The sequence below is a fragment of the Oryx dammah genome, unplaced genomic scaffold (genome assembly GCF_014754425.2).
Source record: "Oryx dammah isolate SB20612 unplaced genomic scaffold, SCBI_Odam_1.1 HiC_scaffold_29, whole genome shotgun sequence".
In the NCBI taxonomy this organism is placed as follows: Eukaryota; Metazoa; Chordata; class Mammalia; order Artiodactyla; family Bovidae; genus Oryx; species Oryx dammah.
Genome location: NW_024070213.1, coordinates 533,225 through 559,136, shown reverse-complemented (window position 1 = coordinate 559,136; position 25,912 = coordinate 533,225). Strand labels below are relative to the sequence as shown.

General features: G+C 51.5%; 1 protein-coding gene and 1 non-coding gene across 2 annotated transcripts in view; both read left to right on the top strand.

Moving 5' to 3' along the window:
- MOV10L1 (Mov10 like RISC complex RNA helicase 1) overlaps positions 1–19,346 on the top strand; it is a 61,940-nt gene extending 42,594 nt beyond the window's left edge. Inside the window, exons 14-26 of the mRNA XM_040233142.1 lie at positions 4,128–4,186; positions 4,619–4,716; positions 13,445–13,553; positions 13,816–13,988; positions 14,470–14,616; positions 15,081–15,202; positions 15,359–15,458; positions 15,585–15,749; positions 16,844–17,017; positions 17,650–17,799; positions 18,420–18,527; positions 18,988–19,125; positions 19,213–19,346. Coding sequence (XP_040089076.1) covers positions 4,128–4,186; positions 4,619–4,716; positions 13,445–13,553; positions 13,816–13,988; positions 14,470–14,616; positions 15,081–15,202; positions 15,359–15,458; positions 15,585–15,749; positions 16,844–17,017; positions 17,650–17,799; positions 18,420–18,527; positions 18,988–19,125; positions 19,213–19,308 — 1,639 coding nt within the window. The 3' untranslated portion in view covers positions 19,309–19,346. The remainder of the gene's footprint in view (positions 1–4,127; positions 4,187–4,618; positions 4,717–13,444; positions 13,554–13,815; positions 13,989–14,469; positions 14,617–15,080; positions 15,203–15,358; positions 15,459–15,584; positions 15,750–16,843; positions 17,018–17,649; positions 17,800–18,419; positions 18,528–18,987; positions 19,126–19,212) is intronic.
- TRNAG-CCC lies at positions 11,793–11,865 on the top strand. The gene has a single exon. It is a non-coding gene; the product is annotated as a tRNA-Gly (tRNA).
- Positions 19,347–25,912: the final 6,566 nt, after the last annotated feature.

The following is a 25,912-nucleotide window of genomic DNA, read 5'->3' as shown; positions in this document are numbered from 1 at the left end:
CAGTAACCTCAGATACGCAGATCACGCTACCCTTATGGCAGAAAGCAAAGAGGAACTGTAGAGCCTCTTGATGAAAGTGAAAGAGGAGAATGAAAAAGTTGGCTTCAATCTCAACATTCAGAAAACGATGATCATGGCATCCGGTCCCATCACTTCATGCCAAATAGATGGGGAAACAGTGGAAACAGTAACAGATTTTAGGACAGGGAAGCCTGGCATGCTGCAGTCCATGGGTTTTCAAGGAGTCGGACATAACTTAGCGACTGAACAACAGCAACAAATTAAGTTACTCAAAATCAGATCATTTCACACTTGAGAAAATCTGTATTTCCTACTTGTTTTGAAAAATGAGAATGGACGACACAGCAGTGCAGCAGGTGAGACAGAACCAGGAGGCCAGGCCTCTCGATGCACAGATGGTCCCCCCTTATGCTCCTTTGCAAGCATTCTTCCTCGTTAAAAAAGTAGGTTTACTGAGATACAGTGATCATAAAATGTTATGCCTGTTTAAAGTGTACAGTTCCATGATTTTGACGTTTGCATGCCCGTTGGATCCGTCTCACAGTGAAGACCCCGGTGGGTCTGGCTCCGCAGGTGTTTCCTGGTGCCCTGTCGTGCCTTGTCTGTGCCCCAGTGCCCAGTCTCCAGAGGCTCGTTTTCATTTCATAGAATTTACATTAGTTGGAAACATACAGGACCTACTCTCTTTTTGCCTGGCATCTTTCACTCAGCTAATTATCTTGAGATTCAGCCTTACTTTTGCATGAATTCATTCCTTTTTATGAGTAATATTCCCTTATAAGATGAAACCCTCGCTCACTAATCCAGGCACCTGTGGCTGGATGGTGGCTTGTTTGCTGATCGTGGCCGTCACAGACGAAGCTGCTGTGAGCATCATGCCTGAGGGTCCGTGTGGACAGGCGTTTTCCCTTCTCTTGGGTAAGCGCCTGGCAGTGCCACAGCTGTGTGCAGCGGCTGGTGTACACTGGGCATCCAGAGACACTGCCAGGCCCTCCTCCAGTGGCTGCACTGCCTGTGTGCCCACCAGCGTGTGTGAGTCTCCACTTGCCCCAGAAGCTCGCAGCCCCTGGATGGTTGGTCTTGCTGCTGCTCGTGGTGGTGTGAGCTGTGCAGCTCCTGTGGTCTCAGCAGTCCTTGCTCTGATGACCCAACACTTGCTGGCATCACTTGGCCTTGGTAAGAGCGCCTGCTCCTGTCTGTGGGTCATAGCCTCCATCATTTGCTTTATTTTTGTTCGTCTGGAGAATTGTTCACATATTCTCAGTGCAGGTCCTTCTTGAGGTGTGTTTTTTGGAAGTGTTTTCTCAGACTACGGCTTGTGTTCTCATTGTTTTTAGCAGTGCCTTTTGAATAGCAGAAATTCTTGATTTTGATGTTCAGTGTACCAGTTTTTCTTTGATGGACAATACTTTCGGTGACACGTTTAAGAAGTCTGCCAAACTCAAGGCCATAAGGGTTTTCTCCTGTTTTCTTCTATAATAGAAATTTTACAGCTTGAAGTTTTGTATTTATGTCTATGATCTATTTCATTTTTACAGATGATGCAAGGTATGGGTTGACCAGGGGCAGAGGGCGTCCAGCTGTCCCAGCACCGTTTGTTGAAAAGACAGACTGTCCTTTGTCCAATGAGTGACCTTTTCACCTTTTTGAAAGCCAGGTGGCCTGTGCCGGTGGATCTGCTCCTAAGCTCTCTGTTGTGCTCCACGGATGCATGTGTCTGTCTCGCAGCCACACCACAGAGTCTCTTCCTGGTGCCCTCGTGGTGGGTCATAGAGTCGAGGGGACAGCCCCCAGTGAGTCCCTCTTCTGCAGAATGGCGCTGTCCTACATGTTGGCATTCCCTGGGGATTTTAGATTCAGCCTGTCAGTTTCTGCAGAGAGCCTGTTGAGATCTTGGTCAGGATGGCGTGATGGGCCCTTTCGGCCCACTTCAAGGGCAGCAGGCGTGTTGCCTCACTTGGAGCAGGGTTGGTCTACAGGACTGTGTTGGTCTCCAGGGCCCAGCGGAGTGGCTGAGCCGTGCACTTCTTTCAGGTCCCCTCCCATTCTCGGTTGTTGCGTGCCCTTTCGGCCTCAGCCTCTTGCTCACGCCCACTCCTTCCTGCCTGTTAAAGCCTTCTGTTTGAGCAGCTCCTCACACTCCTTTGTGTCTGCGGTTTGGACTGCCTGACTGCCTGATTGTGATCAGTTTTTGCTCTAATAAACTCTTAAAGTTTTTAACATGCCTCAGTGTATCTTTTAACTGTTTTGAATAAATTTCATAAGAGTGAATCTTCACCATCAGTTACTTCCCTTTAAAAAAATATTTTTACTTATTTTTGGCTGTGCTGGGTCTTTGCTGCTGAGCTCAGGCTTTCTCTAGTTGGGGTGCATGGGGGCTACTCTCTAGTTGGGGTGCTGCAGACGTCTCACTGCGGTGGCTTCTCTGTAGAGCACAGGTTCTAGGCTCAAGGGCTCAGTAGTTGTGGTGCATGGACTTAGTTGCCCCACGGCAGGTGGAATCTTCCTGGGCCAGGGATCGAACCAGTGTCCCCTGCATTGCAAGGCAGACTGTTAACCACTGATCCACTTGGGAAGCTGAAAGTTACTAGATTGGTGCAAACATGATTGCAGTTTCAGACTGTGAATTTTAAATCATTATGACTAGACTCAAACACATCTTTATTAGTCGAAATAGGAACCGTTACAATCAATACATGTTTGCCAGCGAGAAATAAGTTTGTTTATTCCTGTAGTGCAAAAATACATTCTTCGGGATTTGATGAACTCTTGGAAAGCATTTTCTGCTTCCTCTTGGTTGTGGAAGTGTTTTCCCTGCAAAAAGTTACCAGGATGCTTGAAGAAGACGTAGTTGGTTGGCAAGAGGTCTGGTGAAAATGGCAGATGAGGCAAAACTTTGCAGCCCAATTCATTCAACTTTTGCAGCATTGGTTGTATGACATATATATGAGGGCGTTGTCGTGGAGAATTGGGCCCTTTCTGTTGGTCAGTAGCAGCTGCAGGCATTGCAGTTTCTGGTGCATCTCACCCATTTGCTGAGCATACTTCTCAGATGTAGTGGTTTAGCCAGGATTTGGAAAGCTGTAGTGGACCAGACGGGCAGCAGATGACACCACAGTCACCATGACCTTTCTTGGTGTGAGTTTGGCTTTGGGAATTGCTTTGGAGCTTCTTGGCCCAGCCACTGAGCTGGTCATTGCTGCTTGTCATATAAAATCTACCTTTTGTCACATATCACAGTCTGACCGGGAAATGGTTTGTTGTTGTGTAGAACGATGATCTTGATTTTCAGTCAGCTCATAAGGCACCCACTTTCCAAGTTTTTTCGCCTTTCCAATTTGCTTCGAGTGCTAAACAACCATAGAATGGTCGACATTGAGTTCTTTGGCAGCTTCTCGTGTAGTTGTAAGAGGATCAGCTTCGATGATTGTTCCCAGTTGGTCGTTGTCAGCTTCTGATGGCCAGCCACTGTGCTCCGCATCTTCAAGGCTCTCCTCTCCTTTGTAAAACTTCTTGAACTGCGACTGCACTGTACATTCGTTAACACTCCTAGACCAGGTGAGCTGTTGATGTTGTGAGTTATCTCTGCTGCTTTATGACCCATTCTGAACTTGAATAAGAAAGTTGCTCAAATGTGCTTTTTTGTCAAACATTATTTCCATAATCTAAAATAAACAAGTAGTAAGTCAGTAACAAAAAAGACATAAAGCGAGAAGTGTTCATTAAAATGATGTAAAACATAACTGCATTTATTTAAGAATGTGTTCCGGTATCAAGTGGCAAAGTTCAACAGTGCAGAACCAAAAGTACTTTTCCACCAACCTAATAGTTTCCTACTGATGCAGCGTTGTTACTATCTCTCTGACACTTCACAGGCTCTATTTTCTTTTTTTTTTCTCCTTGTTCACTTTATACATTAAAACAGAGATAGTCCCAGAAGGGAAGGCATCCCTGCTACCCTGACACATTGGAGGTTTTCCTGGTGAATTCTTGGCATGCTGGTGGCGGCCTTATGGCTGGCGGGCTGCTGTGCTGCCCAGCCGGGGCTCTGGGTGCCCATCTGCTGAGGCGCCTGGCGCTGACCCGTGTTGCTTTCTCCTCCGCAGGACCACCAGCAGACGGTGCCACTTTGCACTTGAACAGGTCATCCACTTGGGGGTAAAAGGTACTACTTTTGGGGGATGATGGTGGTATATCTTCCTGGAGTATTTTAGAAGCTTCCTGTAGACTTTTGTGTAAGTCGGTTTCTTCAGCCGTACATTAGAAGTGAATGGAAATTCTGAGAGCCAGTGCTTTCTCTGTTGGGGAGGGTCAGCGTTTTCTGACAATTTCAAGTATGCAGAAATAGCATGCTTAAATTATTAACAACGAAATGATTGTACTCTGCCTTCCCATCTTAATATAACTCGTTTGTGCGCTACAAATGAACACGGGCATGGCATGGTTGCAAAGAACGTGTGGTGCTGGCATTACGCTGAGGCTGAGCAGCAGACCCGGAGCAGGGGGCAGAGGGGCACACAGGCATGCATGTCTTCTCTACTCACCTTTCTCAGCTTCTCAGTAATATCTGCCTTCTCATGCTGTCTTGTTTTAAAAGTGTTGTTTCCAGAAGAAATCATCTTACGGCCTCCCCAGGTGACGTGGCATTGGACCCATGCACAAGACACCGGAAGTGACGGGCAGTCTGCCTCCAAGGTACTGCTTAGGTCCGTGTGAACAGGCAGCAGCTTCCCCTCAGTCCGCGGGCGTGGCGGAGGAGGGTAGTGAGTGTAGTTCACAAGTAACCCCACATCGCAATGGAAGTGAAACTGGTCACTGTGTAAAGTCTGTGTACCTTTACATGGAGGGTGATGACAGCTGCAATACACTAAGGAGGGAAAAGGAAGATAAGCATATATTGTGTGAGCACGTAGTTGTTTTTTGTTTGTTTGTTCGTTTGTTTTTATTTGCTTTTTAATTTTTTAATTGAAAGCTAATTGCTGTACACAATTTTGTGGTTTGCTGTCGTTCATAAACAAGAATCACCCATAGGCACACCCATGTCCCCTCCCTCCCGTCTCCCTCCCTCCCCACCCTCCCGCCTGTCACAGGGCCCTGTTTGAGTTCCCTGAGTCATACAGCGAGTTCCCATTGGCTATCTATCCTACGTATGGTATTGTGAATTTCCATGTCACTCTCTCCGTACATCTCCCCTTCTCCCTCAACTCTTCCCACCGTGTCCATAGGTTCATAGCTCTTTCTCTGAAAGAGAAATTAAGGAATCAATCCCATTCACCATTGCAACAAAAAGAATTAATATCTAGGAATAAACTTAGCTAAGGTGAAAAAATACCTGTATACAGAAAACTGGGCTTCCCTGGTGGCGCAGAGGGTAAAGCATCTGCGTGCAATGCAGGAGACCTGGGTTCGATCCCTGGGCTAGGAAGATCCCCTGGAGAAGGAAATGGCAATCTACTCCAGTACTCTTGCCTGGAAAATCCCATGGACAGAGAAGCCTAGTAGACTACAGTCCATGGGATCGCAAAGAGTCAGACACGACTGAGCGACTTCACTTTCTTTCTTTCTTTCCTTCACTTTCACTTTCACAGAAAACTATAAGACACTGATGAAGGAAATCAGTTCAGTTCAGTGGCTCAGTCGTTTCCGACTCTGCGACCCCATGGACTGCAGCACACCAGGCCTCCCTGTCCACCACCAACTCCCAGAGCTTGCTCAAACTCGTGTCCACCGAGTCGGTGATGCCGTCCAACCATCTCATCCTCTATCTTCCACTTCTCCTCCCACCTTCAATCTTTCCCAGCATCAGGATCTTTTCAAATGCGTCAGCTCTTTGCATCAGGTGGCCAAAGTATTGGAGTTTCAGCTTGAGCATCACTCCTTCCAGTGACTATCCAGGACTGATCTCCTTTCTGATGGACTGGTTTGGTCTCTTCACAGTCCAAGGGACTCTGAAGAGTCTCCTCCAGCACCACAGCTCAAAAGCATCAGCTCTTTGACGCTCAGCTGTACTTACAGTGCAACTCTCACACCCATACACGACCACTGGAAAAACCACAGCCTTGACTAGACGGACCTTTGTTGGCAAAGCAGTGTCTCTGCTTTTCAATATGCTGTCTAGGATGGTCATAACTTTCCTTCCAAGGGGTAAGTGTCTTTTAATTTCTTGGCTGTAATCACCATCTGTAGTGATTTTGGAGCCCAGAAAAATAAAATCTGTCACTGTTTCCACTGTTTCCCCATCTATTTGCCATGAAGTGATGGGACCGGATGCCATGATCTTAGTTTTTTGAATGTTGAGCTTAAAGCCAACTTTTTCACTCTCCTCTTTCACTTTCATCAAAAGGCTCTTTAGTTCTTCTTCACTTTCTGCCATAAGGGTGGTGTCATCTGCACATCTGAGGCTATTGATATTTCTCCTGGCAATCTTGATTCCAGCTTGTGCTTCCTTCAGCCCAGCGTTTTTCATGATGCACTCTGCATAGAAGTTAAACAAGCAGGGTAACAATATAAAGCCTTGGCGTACTCCTTTTCCTATTTGGAACCAGTCTGTTGTTCCATGTCCAGTTCTAACTGTTGCTTCCTGACCTGCATACAGATTTCTCAGGAGGTAGGTCAGGTGGTCTGGTATTCCCACCTCTTTAAGAATTTTCCACAGTTTGTTGTGAACTGAACAGTCAAAGGCTTTGGCATAGTCAATAAAGCAGAAATAGATGTTTTTCTGAAACTTGCTTGCTTTTTCCTTGACCCAGTGGATGTCGGCAATTTGATCTCTGGTTCCTCTGCCTTTTCTAAATCCAGCTTGAGCATCTGAAAGTTCATGGTTCATGTACTGTTGAAGCCCAGTTTGGAGAATTTTGAGCATTACTTTACTAGCGTGTGAGATGAGTGTAATTGTGCAGTAGTTTGAGCATTCTTTGGCATTGCTTTTCTTTGGGATTGGAATGAAAACTGACCTTTTCCAGTCCTGTGGCCACTGCTGAGTTTTCCAAATTTGCTGGCATATTGAGTGCAGCACTTTCGCAGCATCATCTTTTAGGATGTGAAATAGCTCAACTGGAATTCCATCACCTCCCCTAGCTTTGTTCGTAGTGATGCATCCTAAGGCCCACTGACATCACATTCCAGGATGTCTGGCTTTAGGTGAGTGATCGTAGCATTGTGATTATCTCGGTCATGAAGATCTATTTTTTGGACAGTTCTGTGTATTCTTGCCACCTCTTCTTAATATCTTCTGCTTCTGTTAGGTCCCTACCATTTCTATCCTTTATTGAGCCCATGTTTGCATGAAATGTTCCCTTCAGTTCAGTTCAGTTCAGTCGCTCAGTCGTGTCCGACTCTTTGCGACCCCATGAATCGCAGCACGCCAGGCCTCCCTGTCTATCACCATCTCCCGGAATTCACTCAGACTCATGTCCATCGAGTCCATGATGCCATCCAGCCATCTCATCCTGGGCCGTCCCCTTCTCCTCCTGCCCCCAATCTCTTCCAGCATCAGAGTCTTTTCCAATGAGTCAACTCTTCGCATGAGGTGGCCAAAGTACTGGAGTTTCAGCTTTAGCATCATTCCTTCCAAAGAAATCCCAGGGTTGATCTCCTTCAGAAGGTATCTCTAATTTTCTTAAAGAGATCTCTAGTCTTTCCCATTCTATTTTCCTGTATTTCTGTGCAGTGATCACTGAGGAAGGCTTTCTTATCTCTCCTTGCTATTCTTTGGAACTCTGCATTCAAATGGATATCTTTCCTTTTCTCTTTTGCCTTTAGCTTCTCTTCTTTTCACAGCTATTTGTAAGACCTCTTCAGACAACCACTTTGCCTTTCTGCATTTTTTTCCCTTGGGGATGGTCTTGATCCCTGCGTCCTGTACAATGTCATGAACCTCGTCTAGTTCTTCAGGCACTCTGTGTGTCAGATCTAATCCCTTGAATCTATGTGTCACTTCCAGTGTATAATTGTAAGGGATTTGATTTAGGTCATACCTGAATGTCCTAGTGGTTTTCCCTACTTTCTTCAATTTAAGTTTGAATTTGGCAATAAGGAGTTCGTGATCTGAGCCACAGTCAGCTCCCGGTCTTATTTGTGCTGACTATGTAGAGCTATAACCTAACACCATACGTAAAGATAAACTCAAAATGGATTAAAGACCTAAACGTAAGACCAGAAACTATTAAACTCTTCGTGGAGAACATAGGCAGAACATTTGATGACATAAATCGAAGCAAGATCTTCTATGACTCACCTCCTAGAGTAATGGAAATATAAACAAAAATAAACAAGTGGGACCTAATTAAACTTAAAAGCTTTTGCACAGCAAAGGAAACCACAAACAAGGTGAAAAGACAACCCTCAGAATCGGAGGAAATAATAGCAAAGAAAACAAGTGATTAATAATTAATTACCAAAATACAGAAGCAGCTCATACAACTCAATACCAGAAAAGCAAACAACCGAATCAAAAGGTGGGAAAGGGATTCAAAGAGACATTTCTCCAAAGAAGACATACAGATGGCTAACAAGCACATGAAAAGATGCTCAACATCGTTCATTATTAGAGAAATGCAAATCAAAACCACAATGAGATAGCACCTCACACCAGTCAGAATGGGCATCATCAAAAAGTCTACAAACAATTAATGCTGGAGAGGGTGTGGAGAAAAGGGAACACTCTTGCATTGCTGGTGGGAATGTAAAGTGATGAAAGATGGCATGGAGACTCCTTAAAAAACAAGGAATAAAACCACCATGAAAGTGAAAGTTAAGTCGCTCAGTTGTGTCCAACTCTTTGCGACCCCGTGGACTATAGCCCACCAGGCTTCTCCATGGGATTCTCCAGGCAAGAATACTGGAGTGGGTTGCCATTTCCTTCTCCAGGGGATCTTCCCGACCCAGGGATCGAACCTACGTCTCCTGCATTGCAGGCAGATGCTTTAACCTCTGAGCCACCATATGACCCAGCAATCCTAGGTATATATCCTGAGGAAATCAAAACTGAAAAAGACACATGAATCCCAATGTTCATTCCAGCACTATCTACAATAGCTGCAACGTGGGAGCAACTTAGATGTCCGTCGACAGATGAATGGATGAAGAAGCTGTGGTACATATGTGTGTGGAATACTACTCAGCCATGAAGAGGAACGCATTTGAATCTGTTCTGATGAGGGGGATGAAACTAGAGCCTATTATACAGAGTGAAGTAGTCAGTCAGAAAGAGAGAGATAAATATCATATACTGGCACATATATATGGAATCTGAAGAGATGACACTGATGGATTTATTTTCAGGGCAGCAGTGGAGAAACCGACATAGAGAACAGACCTATGGACGCGGTGGGAGGGGAGGAGGGAGAAGGGGAGATGTGCGGAGAGACTAACATGGAAATTCACAATACCATAGTGAGGTAGACAGGCAATGGGAATTCGCTGTATGACTCGGGGGACTGACTCAGGGGCTCTGCCACAGGCGGAAGGGTGGGGCGGGCCGGGAGACGGGAGGAGGGGACGGGGCTGTGCCTCTGGCTGATTCTCGTTCATGTATGACAGAAAACCACAAACTTTTACTTCTTCTCCCATCTGGATCCCTTTCATTTCTTTTTCTTCTCCAATTGTCATAGGTAGGACTTCCAGGACTATTTTGAATAATTGTGGTAAGAGTGGACACCCTTGTCTCGTTCCTGATCTTAGAGGGAGTGCTTTTAGTTTTTCACCATTGAGAATAATGTTTGCTGTGGGCTTTTCATATATGGCCTTTACCATGTTGAAGTAGGTTCCTTCTGTGCCCATTTTTTGGAGCATTCTTATCATAAATGGATGCTGAATTTTGTCAAAGGCTCTTTCTGTATCTATTGAGATGATCATATGGTTTTTATCTTTCAATTTGTTGATATGGTATATCACATTGATTGATGTACATATATTGAAGAATCCTTGCATTCCTGGAATAAACCCGACTTGGTCATGGGATATGAGCTTTTTAATGTGTCTGTTTAAAAATTCTGTTTGCTAGAATTTGTTGAGAATTCTTGCATCTATGTTCATCAATGATACTGGCCTGTAATTCTCTTTTTTTGTCTTGTCTTTACCTGGTTTTAGTATCAGGGTGATTGTGGCCTCATAGAATGAGTTTGGATGTCCGCTGAAAAAGAAAAAAGAAAAAAAAGAATGAGTTTGGAAGTATTCCTTCCTCTGCAATTTTTTGGAAGAATTTCAGAAAAACAGGCGTTAGCTTTTCTCTAAATGTTTGATAGAATTGCCCTGTGAAGCCATTGGCCCTGGGGTTTTGTTTTTGGGAGATTTTTGATCACTGTTTCGATCTCAGTGTTTGTAATTGGGTTGTTCATAATTTCTGTTTCTTCCTGGTTCAGTCTTGGGAGGTCGATCTTCTCTAAGTACCTGTCCATTTCCTCTAGGTTGTCCATTTTACTAGCATATAGTTGCTCATAATATTCTCTTATGATCCTTTGTATTTCTGTTGTCTGTTATAACCTCTCCTTTTTCATTTCTAATTTTGTTGATTTCATTTTTCTCCCTTTTTTTCTTGATGAGTCTGGCTAGTGATTTGTCAATTTTGTTTATCTTCTCAAAGAACCAGTTTTTAGTTTTATTAATCTTTGCTCCGTAGTTTTATTTTTAAGATACATGGTTTTTGTTTTTGTGTACACTCAGGCACGTTTTTATCATTACACACGCATAGAAGACTTCCGAAAGCACTGCACACCAGGAACATCATTCTTTTGTGATCTTTGTGCAGGTTACAAGGGTATCTTTTAATGTACAATCAGTAGGTTCATAAATACCTGGTATTATGTGCCAGGTATTGTTCTAGGCTCTACATTTTATTTCCAAGACTAAAATAGAAGTGGTTTTATTTATCATTGTATTTCCATTAATAAGAAAAACTCTTCATGCCACAGCTTACAGCTTGTAACTTATAATTCTGTGCTGTTGGAATTTGCTGTTTTGAGCATGCTTTGACTTGATAGTAAATACAAATTCTTAAATTATATCTGACATATATAAACCTTTTTACTACCTTATAGCCCCTCTCCAAAAATGGAGAACTTATAGCTTTAGAATGCCTACACAACCACAGAAAATTCTCTAAAGGTTTCCATTAAAATCATCTGCTATGTAACTGGTAGTTGAACTCAGTTTTGCTCTGAAAAACAGAAAGAGATGTTCATTGTCATCTGCAAAACTGTGTTTTCACCTCATTTCCTGGCCCATCCCACTGCCCGATTCTCAGGAAGTATTGCTGTTATAGTGGATCACAGCCCTGATGAGCCAAATCTTAGCACTTTAAATACAGAGCACTGTCCTGTCACAGATTAGCCAGCTTGCAGACAAAGCACCCAGCCAAGGTGGAATTGCAGGGAGTGGATTCACCTTCCCAGCTAAACGATTAAAAATCAGACAGAATATGTGAAGCAGCACGTTCAGGCCTTGAGCAGTGATTCCTGAGAAAAGAAACGAGAAGCAGCCACTGCGGTCACCCCAGCCCCCGCCACCAGCCTTCAGAGCCCCAGGCCAGGGAGCCCAGAGCCAGAGCCCGCGTCTGCCTCGTGGAGGAGGCAGCGTTTTCACTAGATGGCCAGTGGTGTGTTTTGATCGACTTCAAATGGAGATGGGATAGGGAAAGATACTGCTTCTGCGAAAATACCCCCTTTTCGCCATTAGTGGTCCACTCATTCAGCTCTGATCTTCATATTCCAGTAAGTTATTTTGTTTTCACTGTTAAACAAAAAAAAAGAACACAAAAAGCCTTGCACAGGACTTTCCTGGTAGTCCAGTGGTTAAGATTCTATGCTCCCAATGCAGGGGGCCTGGGTTCGATCCCCAGTCAGGGAACTAAGATTCCGTGTGCTGCAGCTAGGAGCTTGCATGCCACAGCCAGGACCCAGCACAGCCAAACAAATAAACTGTCTTTTAAAAAAAGACACTTAAGACTATGAAAAGACAAGTGACAGACTGCAAGTCATGGCGTCTGGTAAACCAGTTGTATCAAGACTGCATACTGAAGAATTTGCAAATTCGATAGTAAAAAAAGTCTAATGAACCAAAACCTGCGCAGACGTTGTACAGATGAACCACGTACAGGAGACAGAACCGTGAGAAGGTGCTCAGGGCTAGTTGTTAGGGAGCCACACAGCCGCAGTGAGGCCCCACCACACGCCTGGTAACGTGGCTTCACTCTGGGGCCAAGGGAGCCTCACTGCACTCGCTGGTGGGAACACAGACCGGACTGGACATGGGGGATGAGTGCCTGAGCAGGAGACGGCCCGCAGCGCCCAGTGCAGGCGTCTCCTGGGGCAGTGGGGGCATGTGCACAGCAGCCTCCCTTGCAATGGCCCAGACCCAGAAACAATCCCTGTCCATCCACGGACGACAGGCCAGCAGCCAGTTTGTTCTCACCATGAATGTCTTCTCAGCAAGAAAGAGGGTAACGTCTGCGTACACACAGCCCAAAGGGGTCTCCAGACCTCCTGTTGCACCGCGTGGAGATGTCAGAAAGCCTGCGTCTGTGTGCTTCTATGAATAGAACATTCTGGAAGATGCACGTCCGTCTGCAACAGCAGGAGGGCGTATGGGGGTGCTTGGGGATTGAGAGGCAAACTTGCTTTTTTGTGGTGATGGGTTCACGGGTGTGCATGTGTCCAGACCTGTCCAGTTACATGCTTTAGAGGCCCACTCTTTACTGTGTTAGTTTTCTGTAAAACTGAGATGATGTTGGGAGGGTGGCTGTGATCTCTTGGACTAAAATTTGGTAAAAGATAAACACTTTTCAGTGTGAAAACCTGTATAGAAATTTTACTTTGAGAATTTACACTGTGAAAGTAGTCAGGTGATTGCACAATCATATATGTGCAGAGCTGTTTATTACCACGTTGATTATAATGAGAAATTTGAAAAATAGTTCCATTGGTCCAGGTCAGATTCAGTTTATGTTTAAAAACCAGTTTATGTTTAAAAACCAGTTTATGTGCAAAACCAGTTCCTCAGCACGATCCTGACCCAGTAGACGAGGGAGCAGCCCCAGGGCCGCCTTGTACCCAAGGGGCAGGTGAGGGTCTGCCTGGGGCCGAGTCCTTGCTGAGCTCACGGGGCCTCTTCACACACACAGAGGATCTGGGCCCCCGGGGAGCAAGGGCCATGCCTGCGGTCAGCCCGTGCGGGTTCTCCTCGCAGATGAGCAGGCGCTACAAGGAGAGTGTACATCCTGGACTCAAGGAGAATATAGTCCCTTTTAGCAGTTTTTATTAGATATTCTGCATTCTCATTACATCTGAAAGGGATGACCTGTGATCTATGCAGAGAGCTGGTAAGTCAATAAAACAAGCATTTGATGATGGTTTACATTCACACTTTAAGCCTGCGTGAACACAAAGCTTTCTTTTTAAGCAATTTTTTTGGCATGATTTTTTTCTAGAATGGGAAAGCCGTGAAGGACCAAACTAAGCATGCCCCAGAAGAGCACCAGGCAGGTGCCCAGGACACACCAGCGCCGCAGGCCTTCACCACAGAGATGAGCAAGCTGGGTGAGTCTGGGACCAGGCTGGCTCCTGCAGGCCTGGAGGGGAGACGTCTGGGGCTGCCGGGGGACACACACTCTGGCCTTGATGGTGGCTGTTCTTGTCCACCTGTTAACCACATCTGACACCTTGGTGACACTGTCCAAGTGAAATGGGGAGGGGTGAGTGGCCTGGGCTTTTGCAGTCAGCCAGCTGTCCTGGTGAGTGATGCTGAGTGGGTCTTGAAGGGCCCTGCCTGTGACCCACTGACCATCTCTCCCTGACGCAGTCAGCGGATCGCCGAAGATGAGAGAAAAGGAGTTTTTCAACCCCATGCTCAACGAGAACCAGAAGCTGGCGGTGAGGAGGATCCTGAGCGGAGACTGCCGCCCGATCCCCTACGTGCTTTTCGGGCCTCCGGGAACGGGGAAGACGGTGACCATCATAGAGGCCATCCTGCAGGTAACGGCCAGGCAGTGTCGTGGGGGATGTAGCCTTGTGCTCCTGGCGTCAGAACGTGTTGGTGCAGACCTTGGGATCAGAGCATGGGAAACGGCTTAGAAAATCTCATTTGCTTTACCTGTAGCAGTTTGCTATGCGGCTGTAGGGCTTCTGAGAGCTGGTGTCCTCAGTTCAGAAAGGAGTGGCTTCATTTCAGAACAGTCAACTGCAGGCGTTTCCAGTGCCTCCATCTAGACTGAAACTGAGTCTGTGGGAAGAGAGGCTGTGCTCAGGGTCCTGCATCGCTGGGGCCCAGCTTGACCCACAGGCACCCAGAACTGGTGCAAGGTTTCCCAGGGTCCCGCCCGGGCAGTGCAGGGCCTGGGAGACATGATGGCCGGGCCGGGCTCTGGCCACGAGGGGTGACCTATAAGCCCTCATCGGGGGGCTTGGTGCTGGCTGCTGACCATTCCCCCTTTACCTTCCATGTGTCCTGGGGAAGGTCTTCCATGCTCTGCCAGACAGCCGGGTCCTGGTGTGCGCGCCCTCCAACAGCGCTGCCGACCTTGTGTGCTTGCGGCTGCATGAGAGTCAAGCGCTGCGTCCAGGCGCCATGGTCCGCGTGAACGCCACCTGCAGGCTCGAGGAGGTGAGTGCCCTCCCTGGCCCCGTGTGCCCCGCCAGAGGGCACAGGAGGGCGGCTGCCGCACTGGTGTCCCGTGGCAGCCGGGTAGCCCCAGCTCTGTGAGGCAGCGACATTCTTGCTTGCCTCCCCCAGATGTGTACTTGCTTTTTGGTTCTGTTCTGTTGGTTTGCTATAAAGATTTCCAGTTTGGTTAGCAAAAGAGATTAGAAAGCACGTGCAGTTGTTTTGGGGAAGGATCTGCAGGGTTCTCTTGTTATATTCACAGTTCTAGCATATGTAAGACATGGATTATGTTGATAAGAAAATGTACGATGTTTTGATTTAAAAGAACAATCTTACACCATTACATAGTCCAGCTAAAAAGGGGCAGCAGGACAGGCTTATTGTTGAGAATTCCGTTCTGCTTTGTGATTACATCCAGTTTAAAGAATCACTCAGTAACCTTAAGGGTGGCCTGTCCCCCGCAGACCATCACAGAGGCCATCAGGCCATACTGCAGAGATGGGGAAGACGTCTGGAAGGCCTCTCGCTTCAGGGTGGTCATCACCACGTGCAGCAGCGCGGGGCTCTTCTACCAGATAGGCTTGAGGTGGGAGCTCAAGGCTTGGGGCTTCCTGGGCGGAGGCAGGGCAGTGTGCGGTGTGGGGTAGGGTTGGAGGTGCCCAGGCTCCCAGGCCACGAGGCGAGGCCGGCCTCGCGGGCAGGACACTCGAGCAGGAGTGACCCTGGGGCGCGTCTGCTGCAGAGTCGGACACTTCACGCACGTGTTTGTGGATGAAGCGGGCCAGGCGAGCGAGCCCGAGTGCCTCATCCCCCTGGGGCTGGTCTCGGACGTCAGCGGCCAGGTGAGGCCCCAGCGCCGCTGCCACCCTGGCCTCAGTCCCTGCCCCTCCACACACCAGGGGCCCGGGCAGCTGTGTCTGCCTTCCTCACCTGTGAGACACGCTGAGAGCTGCCTGTTTGTGCTGTAGATCGTCCTGGCTGGAGACCCCATGCAGCTGGGCCCAGTCATCAAGTCCAGACTTGCCATGGCCTATGGGCTGAACGTCTCCATGCTGGAGAGACTAATGTCCCGACCAGCGTACCTGCGTGATGAGGATGCTTTTGGGGCCTGCGGCGCCTACAACCCCTTGTTGGTGAGCTCAGACCCACATGCTCTTCAGTCAGGCTGGACCCGAGGGGCCGACGGGGAGTTCACCTCTCTGTGTCCCTGAGTCGCAGCTGGGGGCGGAGGCCACCACCTAGGTGCCCCCGAGGTGCCTTCCAACCCACTGTCCTAGGAACTCAGGAACTGCTTCCTGGCCCCCTTGAGGGGCTTCCTGAGAGGTCAGCCCTTCCCAGCAGCTCCAGCCCGTCAGTAGGACCACTGCAGACCGTGATGCTCTGGGGTACGGGAAGGAGCTTTCTAAGTCTCCCTGGAGGAGAAGGCAGTGTGTCTGCGGCCTCCTGAGGCGCCAGGTGGGGTGCAGGTGCCTGGCTCTTGGCTGCGCTCTGACAGCATCAAGGCACGGGCCTCGGCATCTGCGATTCAGGAGCCTCAGCACCTGGACTCCCCCGTGCACAGGCAAGGGGGGGTTCCCCTCTGGACTTGGAACAGAAAACCAGGGGCAGGGATCATGGGCGATGGTCAGGGCAAGGCCTGGCCTCTGTTCCCCATTCCAGGCCCTTTCTGCCCAGAGGGCAGGGCAGGCAGGGGTCCAGGCCAGCGCAGCAGGCCCGGCCTGGCTGAGGGAGAAGTCGTGCTGCTGAGTCAGGTTTGGGGTTTTGACAAGCGTCTCAGAGGCTGGACCCGTCAGGATGACTGAGTAGAAGTGTGTCAGCGGGAGAGTCCTGGGCCTTTGGCCTTCCCACCCCAGGGAGAGGAAGGGCTGGAGTGAACTTCCTGGACGGTTGAGGCAGGAAACAGTTGTCCTTGCCTCATGTCCTGGTGCTCCATCCCCAGTGGCTCTCAACAAGGTCCTGGCCGGCCTCAGAGACCCAGCGCCCACCGCAGCAGATCCAAGACCAGGCTCCCATGGCCTGGATCAGGGTGCACCTTGGAGGCAGCCTATCACCCCCACAGGGGCCCTGTCTCCTGGTGGAGGTGTCCTGAGCACCTCTGAGGCAGGAGGAGCTGACGGGGTGCGGCGGGCGCGGGTGCAGGGGGCGGGGGTACAGGGCCCTCCTCCCCGGCGGCAGCTGCAGGGCGCCTGCAGGCTCTGGCCCAGGCCCTGCCCCACCTCCCCCATAGGTGACGAAGCTTGTGAAGAACTACAGGTCGCATTCGGCCCTGCTGGCCCTGCCATCCAGGCTGTTCTACCACCGAGAGCTGGAGGTGTGTGCGGACCCCACTGTGGTGACCTCCCTGCTGGGCTGGGAGAAGCTGCCCAGGAAAGGCTTCCCCCTCGTCTTCCACGGAGTGCGGGTGAGCTTCGGGCCGGCTCAGCAGGAGGGTGTACGCGTGTCTGGGCGTGGGTCTTGTTGAATCCAGCTGTCACCAGGCGTTTCCTGAGAGCCTGTGGTGGGCCGGCTCCCTCCTGCTGCTGCTGGTGGTGGCGGCGGTGTTCAGTCACTAAATTGTGTCTGAGTCTTTGTGACCCCATGGACTGCAGCGCTCCCGGTGAGTGGGGAATAAAACCAGTGAGGGGGGCATTAAAGGGGGCATCCTGAAGGAAGAAGCAAGGGTCACAATAAGCTTATTAATGACAAAATCTGTGTGGAAGGAATTTGCCAACATGCAGAAGGTTGTGTAGAAGGAAACGGAGACTAAAGCCCACCAGGTGCCCTGCCGTGGAGGTGTGCACGTGGAGCTCTGTGGTGTGAAAAGCACAGGCCTGAACGTTACCTTACTTTGTAATAAAGACTCTTTTTTGCTAAGCTTTACTTATGTAGGCTATGCTGGGTCTTCGTTGCTCTGAATGAGCTTTTTCTAGTTGGGGCGACTGCAGGCTGCTCTCTGCTTGTGGCGCACAGGCTTCTGATCGTTAGGACTTCTCTTGTCAAGAAAATGACATTTTCTGATGGACCAGCTATTCTCTTATCTTCCTGGTGACTCAGGGCAACGAAGCTCGAGAGGGACGAAGCCCGTCATGGTTCAACCCTGCCGAGGCCGTGCAGGTCATGCGCTACTGCTGCCTGCTGGCCAGGAGCGTCTCAAGCCAGGTGTCCGCTGGCGACATTGGCGTCATCACGCCCTACCGGAAGCAGGTGTGGGCTGCTCCAGGTCCTCTGCGAAGTCGTGTCCACGGGGTCCCGCCCTCTCTGCCACTCCCCCCTCTATCTGGACAGCTGCTGCTCCTGTGCCCCAGACGCGGTGGGCACACGCCTTGAGAAGGCCTGTCCTCTGGGCGCGCAGGAGCGGCCCCTAGTCCCTGCCCTCCAGCCTCCTCTCCTGAGGAGAGTGGAGCTTCTGTCCAGCACCGCCTGGAGATCTCCACCCCTCTGCCCCAGGCCCCCGCCCAGTCCTGCCCCGCCTGCAGGAACGTCTCCCCGCCCTCTTCCTCCTGGCTTCCCTGTGGTGGCCCTCAGGCCCCTGGGGGTGGAATCCCCTGAGGGGCTCTGCCCATCCTGGGAGGCACCCTGGAGCCACCCCACTGTTGGCACAAGGTGCCCTCGTGTCTCATGCGAAACCCCGCTCCTGGCAGCACCCACCGGCGCACCCCCACCTGAGATCAGGGCGTGTGCTGTGAGCAACTGAGAGAGGATGAAACGTGATTAGGAATTGAAAGGCCCTGATGCTCACTGGTTACCATTTGGCTCTTCCTGTTAATACATAAAGAAATGGTCAGATTTGTAAAATTTTATCTTTGATCTTATCTCTTTCAAAGGTAGAGAAAATCAAAATTCTTTTGCGAAACGTTGATCTGACGGATATAAAGGTTGGATCCGTGGAGGAGTTTCAAGGGCAGGAGTACCTGGTCATCGTTATCTCCACTGTAGGTGCCCTGCCCCAGACCTGCCCGGCCCCCCCCCCCCCCCCGCCCCCCGCACTTACCTGCAGGGCGTTCTTTAGGAAAACAAAACAAGTACTGAATCCCAGGAAGAAGTGCCTAAATTTGGAGAGGGAACCGGGATGGAGAAGAGGGGGAGGCGGCATCAGAAAGAGGGCAGCTGGGCTCCGAGGAGTCTGCTGTTCTAAAAATTCCCATAGTGACCAGTGCACCACTGTTAACTGCAGGCAGATTAGGGAGTTCAGGCAGAAGCAGCAGCAGCGTTTCTTGAAACCCACCCGTGAGGTCGCCCCTGGGGAGGACACAGTGCGGTGAGGCCTATCCCTCTCGCACTGCAAAATGAAGACACACTGACGTGTAACATTTTTAAATGCTTTTATGTATCGAATTCCTTTGCACGCCAAAAAATTTTAAATACTGTTTTTTATTCATCTCTGTTTTGTAGGTGCGGTCAAATGAAGATAGATTTGAAGATGATAGATATTTTTTGGGATTCTTGTCCAACTCAAAAAGATTTAACGTTGCAATCACCAGACCCAAAGCCTTGCTGATTGTCCTGGGAAACCCTCACGTCCTTGTCAGAGTGAGTCATGGCCGGGGGGCTCGGGGAGCGGGTCCTGGGGGCACAGGACGGCCGTGAGAGCCAGCCCGCTCCATGATGTGCCAGCAGGACCCGTGCTTTGGGGCTTTGCTAGAGTACAGCATCACCAACGGCGTCTACACGGGGTGCAACCTGCCACCTGAGCTGCAGCCGCTGCAGAAGTGAGCACCACGTCTCCTGGGCTGCAGCAGCCAGCCTCCATCTGGCCCTGGGGTGACATTTCCAGTCTGCATCCCTTTCCCTTGCACAGCTTCATAAGAAACTTCAGTGCCCCTCGTAAAGCCACCTTGGGAAGCGGGGCGGCCGCCAGCCCCTCCGCAGTGGTCCCGTGGGCACCTGAGCCCCCACGGGGAGCCCCACCCACTGGCCCCTGCCTCTCTACGTCTGCAGCCGTGGCTGGGGGTGTGACCGCCCCTCCCCGCCCAGCAGAGCCCTGTTGATAAAGGGCGGCCAGAGGCCAGCTCCACCCCCAAGGGGCGCTGTCTGGGATGCAGGCTGCCTGGACTCCAGCTTGGCTGCGGGTGTGGGGCCCCTGGTCTGACACCCGCTCCCCCTCCGGGCAGCTCCACACCTGCCTGCCCCCGCCCCGGGCAGTCCTACAGTTGTCACCAAAATAAACGCTCGAGTGGGATACCTGTGAGGCGTGCGCCTCAGATGTGTAGGTGTTGGGGGATGGCCAGGCTTTCACGTGTCCTCCAGGCCCTTGAGCCACTTCCCCGTCCCGTGCCGGCTCTGCCCGAAGGCAGGCTGGTCGGGCAGGGGGCGCAGGCATCCTGCCAGCCCACTTCCTGGTGCAGCTAGGCAGGGCCACGGAGACCTTCCTGTGAATTCTGCAAAGGTGGAGTGTGGAGTCTGGCAAGAGGGGCGAGGCAGGGAATGTCCACACCGGCGTTCCCACAGGCGTCCCAGGACCCTGGTGCACACACCCTGTGACGGCTGCTGCCACCCCCAGTCCCAGAAGGGCCCTGTCCCTTGTTGGCAGCTGTGAGCACACGAAGTGCCCTCACCCCAGCTCACAGGTGGGAAAGTTCAGGTCCTAGTGGTCCAGCCTGGTACCCACTGGGGCCCCAGTGGTGGCTCAGTGGGTAAGAATCCACCTGCCAATGCAGGAGCCATGGGTTTGATCCCTGACCTGGGAAGACAGCACATGCTGTGAAGAACTTAGCCCTGCGCCACAGCTGCTGGGCCCACGCTCCAGAGCCCACAAGAGGAGCCAGTGCAGTGCGAAGCCTGGGCGCCGCAGCTAGAGAGAAGTCCGTGCTCGGCACTGAAGACCCGGGGCAACCAAAAATTCATTTAAAAAGCTGCTCATCCCCAGCATGCTGTAAATGTTATCTTTTCATGGCAACCTTTTCGGTGTCTCCAGCAGAATCAAAAAGCCATTGTGATTTGATGCTCACCTTTGTCCACTTGACGAGGACCCCAGTCAGCTGTCCCTTCACAGCTGGAAGCATCATGTTACTGCTCCCTCCACAGAACCACACCCCAGTGCAGAAGGGGCTCAGTTGAAAGTCGAGGCCATCACAGAGGGTCTGTTCCTCCCGGGCACACGGTGGGCTGGGGCCGGCCAAGCCCTCTTCCAACAAAGTGCCGCTGGGTTTGAGTGCAGCAGCTCACAGCTCCACTCCCTCCAAAGATGCCTGTGCCCCCACCCCTGGCAGTGGCTACCTCTTGCCAGAGTGAGGGGTGCTGACCAGGGCAGAGCTCCCAGCCCACCTACCACCCAAGTTCAGGTTGAAGCGGCCCTCTGCTGCGTTGTGCGTTGAGACGGGTGTGGTTACTGCAGCGAGACTCAGCCTGGCCTGTCCTGCCCGGCATCTGCTGCTGCTCCAGACAAGTGCGGTCAGTCCCCCACATGCGGACAAGCCCTGTTCTGAGAGCTGTTCCATAAGCTGAACGGTGTTTGCCTGGGTACCCAGCTAACACAATTGACTATGTAGTACTGTGCTGTAATAGCTTTATAATACTTTGCATACAAACAGTATATAAAAAACAGGATGACAGCCAGCATACAGGGACTGGCATCGCATGAACAGGCAGGAAGAGTTACCGATGAGGAAGACGCGGTGAGAGATGCTGAGCTGAAGGAGTGCCAGCCACCAGAGACAGGCTGCAGTGTCGCTCACATCTGATGTCGATGGCACAGGCTCTGGTTCCATGCTGGATCAAAGTCTATCACCTTGAAGAAACGATCCAGTGATGTCTGGGTCATAGCTCTTTTCTTACCGTCATAGATGACACAGTAGCCCTGCATGACATTCTGAACGGCCGCCACAAACAAGAACAGTGTCTCCTCCAACAGAGTATCCTCTGCCATTTCCTGTAGGCTGACACTCTCCAGTTCATCAGTTCCTCTTCCTCCTGCCTCTCCCTTCCCCTCTCTGGGCCTCTGTTCCCTCAGGTCTTCCTTAGTGAGGCCCCCATGTTGCACAGCAAAGAGGAGTGAAGTCATCCTCTTGCAGATCAGCTCTGGCGTCTCTGAGGGTCACTGAGCTGCTGAAGATCTCTTTGGACTCCTCATCCACCTTCTCAAACCCACAAAAATTATGGACTAGAGGCAGAGGTTCTTTGAAACCCCACTCGTGGTAATGGCCATCAACCTCACGCCAGGCAAAGTCAGTGTTTTTATGGCTCTGTAGATGTTGCAGTCCTTCCAAAACTGTCACCGGTCGTTCCTGATGCATCAGTTGCCTTTACTTCTTGATGAAAAGTGTGACGTAAGTAATACTTCTTGAAAGTCAATAAAAGTCTCCCTGGTCCATAGGTTGGACGAGTGACATGCACTGCTTCGACGTTGGGATGACAATTGTCCATGAGCCGGGGTGGCCCGGAGCACTGTCAGCAGCGAATGTTGAATGGGACATCCTTCTCCATACAGTATGTCTCTGCCTCTGGGATAAAGTGGGAAAACCCGTCCTGGAAAACGGGCCGTAACCAGGCTTTGGGGTTACTTTTCCACACAACAGAAAGAGAGCCCTTGGCTATGTTTTTCAGGGCTCGTGGGCTCTCTGGTAAAGTAAGAGAGGCTTCAGCTTCATGTTAGTGGAAGCATTGCCACCAACCCGCAGAGTCAGCCTGTACTTTGCTGCTTTATAGCCTGCCACCAGCTTTTCCTCCTTACCGATGTAACTTCAACCTGGCATCCTCTCTGGTACAGTCCTATCTCATCCGGTTTAAAAACCTGCTCTGGTAAATACGCCCCTTCATCAATAATTTCTCAAAGCAGGTCAGGAAATTCCCAGCAGCTACCATATCTCACCCACTTTTACGTTGTGAAGGTTGACGCTGGCTCTAGCCTTGAACCCGTGAAATCAGCCATGGCTGGCATTAAAGGATATACCCTCTGATTCTCCCCTGGGGGTCTTCAGGTCTTCACACAGGCTTTTAGCTCTCTCTTAAATCAGCACTAAGCTGAGTGGGGCTAGACGCAGATGCTGGTCCTGCGGCCACATGCTGAGAAGCTTCTCCGTCTCCTCAGTCGCTTTCCCACGCCTCTGCAATGTTAGGCTCAACACCGTGTGCACAGCAGACCTCCACACGCCCCATGAGCTTGTCCTTGCTCTTCAGAATCGTGCCGATGGCGGAATGGCTCATGTTAGGAGAGTGAGCCACGTCGACCATCTTTTCAGCTTGCTCCACCCGGTTATTTTCACTTTTGTTTCCGTCATTATTTCTTGGCACCTCTTGGCAGTACTAGCTACCTCACCACTGTTTTTCCACTTGCTTCCGGATATCCTTGCCTTGAAAGAAAGGTGCTGCAACTGTACTCTATACAGTGCTGCAAAGTGAAGTGCACAGACGCACAGCACTTGCAGAGCATGCGCGCAGCGACAGTGCACGCCAGACACACGGACCAGCGGCACCGGGCGTGTGGGCATGAGCCCATGGCTCTGAACGCTCACCGCTGAAGGCTCGTGTATAGGGGACTCACTATCTGCAGCGCATCGAGGGCCTTATTTGTCCTAATCTGTGAGACTATGAACCCGAACCTGGGAACCAGAACTTCCTCTGTGTTCTCAGGATTATTAGCTACGTACTCAACACAGTGTGCAGACATTGCAGATTTTCATAACATGGAAGTAAAACTGACTCGGAAACACGTTACTAACAAGCCACCTGTCTTCCTGGGAGAACACTACGTAGGGCCAGAATGAGACAGCGTTGAGAGTCACGCTTTTTCCTATTTTTCATCTTCGTTGATAACAAGAACTGATAAAACATCACCTAAATAGAGACGAGAACGTCTTGCTGTAGCAACATCCGTCAATTCCTCAGTCTTTCATGTGTCAGAAGCCACATGTGAATGTATTGGAGAGAGAAGTGACCACCCGCTCCAGTATTCCTGCCTGAGAAGTCCCGTGGGTAGAGGAGCCTGGCGGGCCACTGCCCATGGCATCCCAAAGAGTCGGACAAGACCGCACACACAGCAAGCACAGTCAGCCCTGTGCTGCGCTGGGTCGTGCCATCGTGTTGGCTCTTCAGACCCCATGGGTTGTCAGCACTTGTGTGTGTGGATGTCACGGTGGGAAAGGGCAGTCTGTCCCCTGCGACGCCGTCCCGCCCCAGAGGCTGGGTTTGGGGAGGGCGGCCCCCTACTCTGGGCCGGATGGGCCTGGGGAGGGCGCAGCCCCTGTTATCCACCTCTGTCCAAGCAGGGGCGGGCAGGGAGCTCAGAGCCCGGGTCTGGGCGTCACCTCCACACCCAGGCCTTCTGGGATGATGGCATCGGAGGGGCTGCTGCCACGCGGGTGCAGGCACGGGGCTGCTGGCTGCAGCTGTGCGCTCTGTCCCGTGGGAAGGCGTGGGCCAGCGTTCCCACAGCGCCCACTGTGTCCCGTCACCCACTGTGCTCCAGTGGCAACTCCGCCATGTGCCATCGCCACATGCCCACTCACCAGGCTGACTATAAAGTAAACCAGAGCGACTTCCCTGGTGGCTCAGTGGTTGAGAATCTTCCTACCAATGCAGGGGACACGGGTTCGATCCCTGCTTCGGGAGGATCCCACAGGCCACGCGGCAGCTGAGCCCACGCTCTAGAGCCTGAGCTCGGCAACAAGAAAAGCGGCTGCAACTAGAAAGGACCCCCATGCAGCCATGAAGACCCGGTACAGACCTGAATAAATGATAAGATACACCATAGACTGGGTCCCTGTGCAGTGGAACTGCTAGGATGTGGCCAGGAAGTAGCTGCAGAACCAACCAGACATTGCAGGACAGACACAGAAGATGGTGTGCCCTGCTCACCAAGAGGGCGGCTCCGCTCAGCACAGACCCCCACCGTCCCCATCCTGCAAATGTGCACGGAAGAGGAAAGGCCGTGACTACCTGAGTCGTCATGGGGAAAGGAGGGCGCGGGGACCTGCCGACCTCCGGATCGCGCAGAGCCAGTCAGCAAAGTGTGCTGCTGTGGGGAAGGGTCAGCCCCTGAGGGAGGTGTCAGGCTTGGGGGCGGGGGTGGGGGGGTGGGGGCGTTATTTGAAAACAGGCAGCCAAGCTCCCTCAGTGAACAGCAGACAAGTAAGATGACTTGGAAGCCAGCGGCAGGTGTCATTTGGGAATATTCATAAATCTTTAAGAGCACAAGTACATAAGAAAGGTTTTGTGTTTTGTCTTTAAAAAGTGTGAAGTTAGGCTTGTACAGGATAAACCCCTTCTCTGAACCTCTGGGCAGAGGGTAGGGAATTAGCTCACCGCACTGACCCAAGGCCTGCAAATACTGGTGTTCACAACATGCTTGGATGAATTACTGAATGCAGCTGAAAGTCCAGCTACGCTACATATTTTACAAAGACCACGCGTGCACCCTCTTGCAATGGCATGGGTTCCTGCCGTGAAGGAGTGGACTGAAAAAGTGAGTCTCGCAGGCAGTGGGCATGTGCGGCTGGGCTCTGCCGGAAAGACAACCCAGGAGGGTATGCAGGAGGGTTGCCTGAGGGTGGGTACCGCAGGGTCCAAGTGGAGGGGATGAAGGTCAGGAAGGTGGCAGGGACCCCGGAGCCTGTGCCAGGAGGCCGGTCTGGAGAATGCGTTTGACAGTGGCAAAGGGACGGGGTGATAGAGTGGTGGGGTGATAGGTGCCGGGCTGGAGAGGCCTGGGGGCCACGTGGAGGTGTTGCGAGGGAAAAGGAGACGCTCACCCAGGCCATGGGTCGGAGTGTGGGCGCCGGGGACGCCGGCTGCAGTGGAGGGGCCGCGAGGAGACGCCCCTCGCGTCCACCTGCCCGCTCCCCGAGCGGGGAGGGGTGCCAGCCCTCTCTGTGTCCGTAACACCCCGGGTGGGGGGTGGGGGGCCTAAGCGCCCACCGTGGCGGCCAGGCATCGGTAGGGAGCGGAGAGGGACTGCGGGAGGAGGGCGGCGAACCCCTCTCCGCCGGTCGGGCGGCTCCCGGACGCGGGGCTGGAAGAGGGGGGCCCGGGACGCCGCAGGTCTTCCCGCGTTTCGTCCGCGTGCCGCCGCCCTAGCGCCCCGGGAGAGGGGAGCCACTCCACCCGCTCGGCCTTTCCCTCTTTCCCACCCTGAGGAGGCGGACGGACTAGTCATTGCTCATTCATTTTCTTTCATTTAAATATTTTTTGCTAAGTCATCGCCGGCGCCGCATCTGCGTGCGGGGGTGGGGGGTGGGGGGCGGAGCTACGCCGCGAGTCGCCGCAGGTAAACAGCCCCCTCCCCGCGGCGGGACCGCAGCCGCCGCCCGCCGCTCGGGGCGGGGGTCCCGCCGCCGCCCCCGCCGGAAGGACGCGCCGGGGCTGCAGCCGAGGCGGGGGCGGC